The following is an 11,324-nucleotide window of genomic DNA, read 5'->3' as shown; positions in this document are numbered from 1 at the left end:
GTCGGTTTCCTTCAGAAATACAGTGATATAAAAACACCCGCACCGGGTTTCGACTTTGACACGTGCAGTGCTCATGTTTATTCAACTAAGTCAAAGCCATTTGGAAAATCTATTTGTGGCGGTCAGTTTTGATATTGTGGCAGGCAGCCACAAATAAATCAATGTATGGGAAACACTGTTATTAAAAATTACAATTAAACTTACCTGCTTGAACTCTTTCATTTGATCTGGGTGTCTTTAAAGTGTTTTGTTAGTTTGGTGTGTTTCCTCGGTTTGATGTCGCCACGTCTCAGTGCTTTTATGAAGAGAGCGCTTCTGCGCACCTTTCGGATAGCGCATCAAGAACCGGGTTGACCGGGTACTCGGTACCACCGGTACTTAAAAAAAAACTGGTACCGTAACGTTTTAATTTTGTTTTAGTACCGACTTGGTACCGATGTACCGGGTCTTTTGACAGCACTAATGAAGACAATAAACACAACAGTATAGAATTTTATACAATTTCGGCGGCTTATGAAACTTTGTATATTTAGTAACAGCACTGTTAAAGAGGGCGAACTTTACTATTCAACTGAACTGTGTGCATGCATTTTAGACACTTACATTGTTCTTGCTCCATCCATGCACTAGCTGTGTCCTTCTATCAACCGAGTCTCTATTTACTAAACTGTTGGGTGCTCTAGTAATATCAATGGTATGACACATTTCAGGAGCTGACAAAATTTAAAATCAGAGCATAGCTCATACTAAAATATTGAAACACTAACAATGTTGATTCAAAACACCAACGCCGATTGACTGTCAAAGCAAAGAACGGTTTGAATGCCCCGCCCCCACCACCACCAGCTGAACTGGAAGTTTTGCACCGGAGTCAGACCTGTCTGTTATTGCCTGAAGCGCAGGGCTCCACCCCAGCTATTTGAAAAGTGCCCATTTATCGCTCTGTTTCTCCATCTGTCTTTTTTTTTTTGTACTTTGTACTTTTGGTGAAAAATAATTTTACTAAAAACAAGTTAAAAACAATTTAATTATACTCCAGAAAGTAGAAAAATTTAAAAATGTACTCAAGTACTGTAACGAAAGTATTTCAATAAGTTACTTTCCACCTCTGGTGATTAATCAGTGAAACAATCGGCAATTAGTTGATTAATCATTGTAATAATCGTTAAATTGCAGCCCTATTCTCCACTAAAAACTGGAGTTTATAGGCTCCTTCAGCTACCTTTAGGGAATCCCTGGAATACCCCCAAATCCTCACATTTTGTGAGTTTCCCTAATCAAACAAACCTTATTTAACTTATCAGCTTATTATGGAGACTTTAAGATCTGAAATAGTTGTCAGATGAGAGAAACATTGTAATGTGCAATATGCAACATGCATCCTTCTGAAATTATATATCTTAGATCAGTAAACGTTTGTTTACGCCATACCACTGTGCATTATTGTGTAGTCTGCCTTATTAATTCCTCAATTAGCTACTATAAAAAGGAAGGAAAGGACAGTTCAGTGCAAGAGGTAATTACTAAGCATATAAACAGCAGTGATTACGCAGTTTTGTCTATACAGCAGCAGCAAGCGGTCTACTGTATGTAGTTTCTGACAGGATACAGCGACTAAGCATTGCGGATATGAGAACACTTTGAAGTGAAATACGCTTGTGAAGAAACATTGAAATATGAAATTATGGTGGGAAAATAAACTGCTTTAAATATTAAACTAAAACCACCAGTAGTTGGCAGCAAATCACTGTCTTACTGAATGAGTCATGGAATCATTCACATTCGATTTGATTCATTCAAAAGGACTTATTCATGAAGGAATGAAGCAAGTGCTTTTATGAATGTATTCAAATAATTTGCTCAGCTGATTCATTCAAAACACAGATTCAACCAGAAATCATTGCTCACAGACTCTTCTCTTCTGATGTCGATTTATTTCAAAGGCAGTAGTTATTTGCATTTAGTGTAAATAGCAATAGATGCTGCTTACACTAAGTGAAAATAACATTTTCTTAGCGACATATGCTATTTACTTTAAATGTAAATAACCATAGATTTGGTTTACACTCTGTAAAAGCAGCAATAACTGTGCTACAATAATATGTAAGCAAGATGGATGTACATTTTTGCATTTTTTAGAAAAAAAACAAACAAAGATTATGCATGGTTAGTAAGTTTTGGGTAAAAAATTAGCTGAAATCAGGCCATAAAACCCATACTGAATAGTTCTGTATAAGATTTTTGAGTAATCAGTCTTGTAGGCTAGAATATTTACTTCAAAATGATATGAAAATCATCCTGCTCACTCATTCACTGACTTCTGTTCTGAGACAGTCAGAGTATTATACAGCCTTAGAATGCGCGTAAAGAGCGCTCCTTCATGTAATCACTAACGTTCCGTTAATAAGCTCTCTATACTGCACAATGGATCTCTAATTACATCGTATCTACACTTTGTTGTAATGAGAAGATTCCCGAGCTTGCAGAACTCGGCACTTCACAAAAACTCTGCATTTTGAGTAGCCAGTGGATTCTAACTTAAACACTTCTGGTTATTGCGTTCAAGAAATCAACAGATATGTCTGCTACATTGCTCAACGCTGCAAATATGTTTCGCCAGTATCAGATGGGCCCAGGAGTGGACTGGCCATCTGGATGTTCTGGAGAAGTCCAGAGTTCTGTTTGGTTCATCTTCAAATAAAAAGTGTTAGATTAAGGGATGTTGACGGCCGGCAAACGGGGGTGCTAATGCAATCTATTTTTGCTTATAAAAAGCCAAAACTGACGCGAAGGAAAGTGGGCTCGTGATGGCAAACAAAAGACGTGAAGATAAAGGCGGTTGGGAGAAGCTAAAAGGAAAAAAAAGTGAACAGTTACATCAGGTTACCTTTGCCCGCCTCTCTAACTATACACAGCATGTAGTCTATAACACTGTAGTAAAATCCCAGGACAACCCTAGTCCGAACGTCCACTGCTATTTATCACTCTGCATTGTCTGGCATGATTATTCCATTCAGTCATAAAGAGACAGCAGCGATTCTTCAACGGGTTACATTTGAGAGCTATTGAGTTAGAAAATTGAGTAAATGAAGTAGCCTATAAGGTGATTAGTCTGATTAACATGACACACACACACAGACATATGAATACTCAAATTGAAGAATTCTGTTGTTTCAGGTTTCTAGATTCTACGTTTGTTTATCATTGTCATATACATTTTGCATTCTGCTCTTTTTATGTAGATTTCAAGTATTTTAGTTCATACAATAATGCATTTATTTCAATCCTCTGTTAAAGAAAATAGAAGCCATCACATAATTTGTAATGGTTTTACTGGTTGTAATGAAAATTGTATTGGTTTTAATGGAAACTGTAATGGTGCCTGTTGGTCTCTACTGGTAATTGGTCACCTTCTATTCATGGCTTTTGTTAAAGCCACTAAATCCTAATGTAATATGTCCCAAAACACACTACAGGAAACCATTATTTAATGGTTTTAAAATTTTAAAGTTGATGGTTTGTAATGTCTGTAATGGCATTTGTAGTGGAAATCATTAGAATTTCTGTGATGGTTTCTATTGTTTTTGTCAGCAGGGTCACCATGGGTTTTGTGATGTTATTTGTCATAAATGCAATAGGATTGCTGTAATATTGTGAGATAGTACGACTGTTTGTAGTTGTGGTGGGCCTATTTGGGAGAAAATCCAGGGTCGTTTGCAGTCCATCCCTGGATAGGTCCCCCTGATTTCCCCCGGGGCCCTAAGCGGCCACTTACCGCACTTAACTGTTAAGTCTGCCCCTGCTCTGCAGCACGACCATATTCTCTCTTATCCAGGATTTTTTATTTTTACACACACACACACATTTATACAGGTGCATCTCAATAAAAGTTCATTTATTTCAGTAATTCATCATTTTCCAGCAGGATTTGGCACCTGCCCACACTGCCAAAAGCACCAAAAGTTGGTTAAATGACCATGGTGTTGGTGTGCTTGACTGGCCAGCAAACTCACCAGACTCAATCCACTCGGCGTGCTTTGTTTATCAGCTTGCGCACATCAGCTATACATGCGTTAATACTGAATGTTTAACATAATATTCATTGCATACATATACTTCGTAGTAGACATCCTTAACTCCTTTCTGCTGCCTATTGTTCTGTTGTCGGTGTTTCTTTGTCTGAATATGGCACTTAACACATGCATGGTATCGGCGTTTGGTATCGGGGCATTTTAACGAGTACGAGTACAGGAGCTCAGTATCGGGACCGATACCAGTATCAGTATTGGTGCATCCCTACTTCAAATATAAGCTTGTATATTTATACAGTACATTTCTAAAAATGGAGCACACTAACATGAACACATTCTGTTGTAGATTATCTTACTGTTTGGTGACAGCAGAAGGTTGTGCTGCTCTGGCATCAGCTCTGAGTTCAAACCCCTCACACCTGAGAGAGCTGGATCTGAGCTACAATCACCCAGGAGATTCAGGAGTGAAGCTGCTCTCTGAAACACTCAAACATCTGGAAAAACTCAAGTAAGTTGAGCAGAAACAAACATTCTGTCGGCTCTGTATGTGACAAATGTTTTCAGTTTCAGTCTTATCATAATGTTTATCATGACGAACAACAAGAATAATAATAATAATAATACAGTTTTATGCTTCAGTCTTAGAGAATTATTTAATTACACTTGCTCCATGAAAAATTACAATCATTCATTAGGCTACTGATTTGACGGGAGTCTTCATCACTTGAGTGAATGTCATTTTAAACATTTGTCTATACATTTGTTCACATTTGTAGGTCTTTAATAAGAGCAGATGAATTTTAGATATGTTTGCACCAAACAGATATGATACAAAATAAACAAACAATTAGCTGATGGTCAGTGCTCAATGTGTTTACATACTACTTGTATGAAATGGACTAGTAGCACAGTTGCTAGTGGAAGAATTATCAAAATCATCAGTGTTAAATATATATTATTTTTATTTATTTATCCTTTATTTTAGCAGGATAGTCCCATTGAGATGTAAAATCTCTTCATCCAGGGGAGTCCTGACCAAAATGGCAGCACAAAAATCACATAAAAAATGTTTTACAAACACATAAGACTAACTAAATTTTGCACTGCATTCATGTAGTGACGGATCAAAAAATTAAAACAAGTACGTTTCCTTTAGATTGGACCATAAGAAAATTTTAAAGAGGGAAGTGTTTCTTTACAATACTCTGCAGCTTGTTCCATAATGAGGGAGCAAAAAAAATAATAAGGCAGTTTTACTCTTGGAACATTAGTCATGAACTGATAAACTGAAATTCCCTTAATCTGTTGACATATAAGAGGTCATTGTACTCAGAACTTTCTCATTAGTCTAAAAACAGCTTATATTGAAACCAATCTGCCAAAATGACAGCTTGTGGAATGTTCTACTCAATCCAGTTCACACATGTAGTGTAAATGATGAGAGAGGCAAACGCAGGTCTACACAGAAATCAAATGATAAAGATACTCCGAAGACAACAAGACGCTGTACTGTGCCAAGTTATGGAAAAACAGTCTTTGCATTGCCTTCCTTCTGATCCTAATGTTAGGAAAGATTGGATGAACTTCAGTAAGAACTTGGCCCTTTGTTCACTTCATTTTACCACTGATTCGTTAACAAACAAGGAACAATTCGATGCAGGATTTTCAGAAAGATTGAGACTAAAAGACGATGCTGTGCCAACTATATTGAATCTGACAGTAATGTCGCACCTCACAAGTGTGAGTACATTAACTAAATTTATTACGTGGTCACTGTTGCTTTGTCTGTTCGTACAGATCATTTGATATGTAATGAGTATTTATGCGTTTTTGAGCTAAATCACAGCAGCGTCTATCTGTGAAGGATGTAGGCTGTCAAACATACACAACTGTTTGCCAATCATAGCAGTGGGTCACGCCTATTCAAACAGAGCGTTCCAACGAAGGGGTTTAAAAACAGAACAGAAAATAGCCTATTACTTCTAAATAATGTTTTTTGATGTACAAATCTTGATAACATTATAAGGGGATCTCGGAGAACAGTACAAAACAATAAAAAGGGCAGTTCATGACCCCTGTAAAAGAAGTTTAGCAGTAGATCTAGTGCTATAATTACATGTTGTTATTATATAATATATATAAAATATAAATTGTTAATTTACCTAACAATGCCTTGGCAATAAACAACAGCATGTGTATTTTCCTCCTTTGAAACAAAGAGGACCATCCCACTAATTCATACAGAATACAATAATAAGTGCGTGAAGAGGCGCTCGTCACAAAGCATAAGGCAGCATGGATACATAATCCAACTATTTTAGTGAAGATAAGCTTGCATGCATATAGACCACATCACCGTAATCTAACACCGAGAGGAAACAACTTTGTGTAATTCTCTTTCTTGTTTTAAAAGGAAAACATTTCTTTAAACAAAATTGGTGCTAAAATAGATCCCTTTTGGACACCTTTTTTATTTTTTAGTTCTGTTGAAATTAAATGTTCAACTGAGACACAGAGTTCTTTTTAAAAAGTAATTATTGAATCAATTTAAGCCATTTCACTAAAACCTACACAACTAAGTCTCTGCACAATATAAGTTTATGATCTACGGAATCAAATGCTTTAGGGAGATCTACAAATAGGGCTGCACAATGCTGTTTACTATCCAGACATTTATTAATATTATTTGTGACCAGCATGGCTGCTGTAATAGTACTATGACCTGAGCTAAAGCTTGACTGGAATTCATTTACAATTTTATTTTCGGTTAAAAACTGTTTTACTTGTTAATTTACAAAAGATTAAAATACTTTTGTCAACACTGATAACCTAGAAATCGGCTGATAGTTATCCAATTCAGATGGGACCATCTTTTAACAAAGGGAGAACCATAGCTGATTTCCATGCACACGGAATAACATAAACTCAAATTAAAAATAGTACTGCTTTGTGACTAAGCCTCATTCAGACTGTCAGCCCAAATCAGATTTTTGTGCAAATCTGGTTGAAATCCAGTCATATTTAGATGGTCTAAAAGGCAACGAACAACATGAAATCCGATTTGTGAAAATCCGTTTCGAGCTACATTCGTATGTGGCCATTTCTGGATATCGTTTCTGTCTGACTGATCAGATCAGATCGGATTTAGCGTAGCTTTTTCACGTTCTCATGCCACATAAAACATAAACATGTCAGACTTTTTTGTAGAAAGCATAATGAACGTCTTTGCATAAACAAGCTTATATACAGTATATATATATATTTAATAATGTGCAGGCAAACATGCCGCTGCTCTGATTTGATTATTTTAGCAATAGCAGGAGGTTCCTTCGACAGAAATAACCACAAGCCTCTGTTATATAAACCTACAGATCAAAGTCTGTCTATCAACTTTCAAATTCTGTTGATTTTATTCCCAATTTAAAAAAATAAATGTAGTTTCTGCACTCTTTAAAACAGTGTGACAGATAAAGTCTTTACTTCCTCTTTACTATTAGTTATTGCATAACTAAACATGACTAAAGCATGAATGAACATCAGAAGGTATGTTGAAAGAATAGAACAACTTACTAAAAAGTATCATGTGGCATGTAATTGCTCAATTAGTGTTTCAAGTTCGTTTGAAACTCTAGAGAGAAGCATTTTCATTCATATCTGCACTGTACATATTCATTATATTTTTACTTTACATGTTAGTGATGTCTTAATCATAATAAGTCATGAAAACACTTTTTTACAGCCAATTATTAAAATGTTGATATAATTTTTTTTTTTAAGTATTTTAAAATTATTGCACAAACAATTAAATTGCACATAAGGCAGTTTTTACAAGTAATTTAAATGTTTTTGTTTACAGCCAAGTACATTCTTAATTTTCATTTGTCTACAGTTTGTAGCTGTGCTTTTGTCCATTGACTTGACATTGTTCTTATTATGAAATAAAATATGTAGATTATTGGATTGAGTGATAGGCAGTGGGTTTAATCAGTAACATTATTAATAGCAGGAGGAACCTACGATGAGAACTTTTCACAATCACAACAGACAATCAAAACACTGCCTTAAACTGACTAACAGAAAGACAGCGCGATCCTCTTAACATGGCGTCTAAACAAAACCATTACCCAGAATGCAACACGGGCGTGACATCACCTTTACATTCTCCATATGTTTATAGTGTTTGTAATGTTTGTAAATGTTATAGCTTACCAGTATTTTACATTATTTCTGAATGTAACAAAATGCTACTTGGTATGTGACTTGTCTGTTGTGCAGTGTTTCTTTAAATTACTTTTTTAACCATTTAACTGAAAGTATTAATTGGTCAAAATTCTTACTTTCAATTAAAGTCATCACTAGAAGCCGCATATTCATCATTTAAAAATGTGTTGCCAATGGTAAAATATTCTATTGACAGCGTGTCATATTAATGAAGTATTTTCATATATTATATACTATATAATAATAATAATAATAATTGTTTGCAATTTCAAGGTTAGCGTTTTTGTTAGTTTTTTGTCATCTTTCCATTGAACACATCAACAATAAATGAAACAGCATTTCAGTGGAGGTTAATCCGTGTGCTGCCAGTCATTCCGAGAGTTTGAAGGCACTTTGTTTTTAATTGTTTTAAGGATTTAAATAAAATTCTAAATTCATTTTTGAATGCCTCAAAACTAATTTAACAAATTGAAGCCTTTAACGAATCTGCATTTGTGTACATAAAACTTGAAAATATAAACCTTCAATCTCTTTGTTTTGCATAAAGACACCAAATATAAGAATGTGATTTCTTCAGCCACTTTAACAATAGTACAGTAAAAAAGATGTTGATGAGATTTAATATCTTTCAGGCAGAAATATCAAAGATTAATATCCTAATTAAGTCTCATTCACAGAAATCTGCTACATGGATAAATGTCATTAATTGTTTTGAAGTGCACTTCTTTCATTAACAAGAGAAAGTACATCTAGTTCTGATAGTGTCAGCTTTTGAAAACCTCTCAGATAAAACCTTTCTTTTACGAGGAAAGACAACATAATATTTTGTAATTAGTGACCTCTGATCATTACTGATTGTTACATTCATCATCCAATACATTATAATTGTCAATAAACCAATCAACAGATGTAGATGTTACAGAGGAATATTGTGAGAGACCTTTAGTTAAATTCCCCGAAGCTACAGGAATAGCTCTGACAACTAAAGAAAATCATCTCTATGAACAATCCACGTGACATTTGATCTCAAAATTATCATAACCCTCTTCATTTATTAAATGCATTACATTCAAAATCCTTTTACAAACCTTTTATTATAAGTCAATTATAGTAACATTATGCTTGTACCACATTTTCCAATATAGTGAGACCTGCGTATGAAAATCAGAGAACTTAAAAAGCCGTATTAAACTTGTTTTTGTTGGAAGATCACTTTCTCTTCCTCTTTCATGAGATCAGCTTCCTCTTTTTGACCGGGTTACGTTTCTCCGAGTCGTAAACTTTTGAGGGGCTTTTAAACCAGAGCAAATGTTTCATGAATCGTGTGTGTGTGTGTCTGTGTGTGTGTATGTGTGTTTGTCTGTGTGTGTGTGTGTGTGTGTGTGTGTGTGTGTGTTTTCTAGTGTGGATCATGGAGGAGAGTTCAGGATCACATCAGGACTCCACAAATGTAAGTCCTCAAACACACACAGTTTTCTTGTTTGTAGTTTAGTTGTAAATGTGTGTGTTGTAATGTGTGTGTTGTGTTCAGACGCCTGTGATCTCACACTGGATCCAAACACAGCACACACTCGACTCGTTCTGTCTGAGGAGAACAGGAGGAGAACAGAAAGGTGACGTGTGTCTCTGAGGAGCAGTTATATCCTGATCATCCGGACAGATTTGATGAGTATTATCAGGTTCTGTGTTCAGAGAGTCTGACTGGACGCTGTTACTGGGAGACTGAATGGAGTGGAGCTGGTGTTCATATATCAGTGGCTTATAAAGAAATCAAGAGGAAAGGAAGGAGTTATGACTGTGTGTTTGGAGCTAATGTGAACTCCTGGAGTCTGATCTGCTCTGATCACAGCTTCACTGTCCGTCACAATAATAACTTCACTGAGATATCTGCTGCTTCAGACTCCTGTAAGAGAGTAGCAGTGTTTCTGGACGAGTCGAGCGGCTCTCTGTCCTTCTACAGCGTCTCTGACACACACACACTCACACACTTACACACATTCACACACACATTCACTCAACCTCTACACGCTGGATTTACAGTTTATCTAAACTCTTCAGTGTCTCTGTGTCACATTAAATATTAAACTCTCTCACACACTCACACACACTCACACACACTCACTCACACTCACACACTTACACACATTCACTCAACCTCTACACGCTGGATTTGACCTTTATCCAAACTCTTCAGTGTCTCTGTGTCACATTAAACATTAAACACACACACTCACACACACACACACACACACACACACACATTCACTCAACCACTACACGCTGGATTTAACCTTGATTATTCAAACTCTTCAGTGTCTCTGTGTCACATTAAACACTAGACACACACACACACACACACACACACAGACTGATAAATATGTGTAAAATAATATGTAATATTTACACTGTTGTCATATTTCTCAGGCTGTATTTTCAGGAGTTCATTTAATTTTAGTGTTATAGAAATCAGAATAAAATTACTTCATCATCATCATTATTATTATTATTATTATGTGTTTGAAACCAACATTCAAAGCACTGCTGGAGAAAAGTGTGTTTATGCAGCTGTACATTAAAAACATTCTTTTGAAGCATTTAACGCTCCGCGTCTCTGCATTTCTGGGTCACACTTGCTGCTTGAAATGTAAGTTGTTTTTTGTTTGTTTTTCTGGAAAATCAATGTCATATATTTTTGTTCAGTAATATTTTTAGTTTTTTATTTAGAATTTTGAGCAGATTTTATGATGGTATGAAATTATCATACCATTTTTATGAGCTATTTTTTCTATTAAAATGAATTCAACTCTAAATGTATTTCTGGGTCACACTTGCTGCTTGAAATCTAAGTTTTGTTTGTTTTTCTGGAAAATCAATGTCATATTTTTGTTCAATAATAGTTTTAGTTTTTTATTTTGAATTTTGAGCAGATTTTATGATGGTATGAAATTATTATACCATTTTTATGAGCTATTTTTTCTATTAAAATGAATTCAACTCTAGATGTATTTCTGGGTCACACTTGCTGCTTGAAATCTAAGTTTTGTTTGTTTTTCTGGAAAATCAATGTCATAT

General features: G+C 35.4%; 1 protein-coding gene across 1 annotated transcript in view; it reads left to right on the top strand.

Annotated features, from left to right (window-relative positions):
- The window catches only part of LOC107574200 (uncharacterized), a 42,902-nt gene that overhangs the window by 25,371 nt on the left and 6,207 nt on the right, over positions 1-11,324 (top strand). Inside the window, exon 5 of the mRNA XM_016260663.1 lies at positions 4,378-4,439. Within this exon, the coding sequence (XP_016116149.1) occupies positions 4,378-4,439 (62 nt within the window). The remainder of the gene's footprint in view (positions 1-4,377; positions 4,440-11,324) is intronic.

This window comes from Sinocyclocheilus grahami, unplaced genomic scaffold (genome assembly GCF_001515645.1).
Source record: "Sinocyclocheilus grahami isolate Dianchi unplaced genomic scaffold, SAMN03320097.WGS_v1.1 scaffold2144.1, whole genome shotgun sequence".
In the NCBI taxonomy this organism is placed as follows: domain Eukaryota; kingdom Metazoa; phylum Chordata; class Actinopteri; order Cypriniformes; family Cyprinidae; genus Sinocyclocheilus; species Sinocyclocheilus grahami.
Note: the sequence above shows the minus strand (reverse complement) of the source record. Positions and strands in the feature narration are given on the sequence as shown.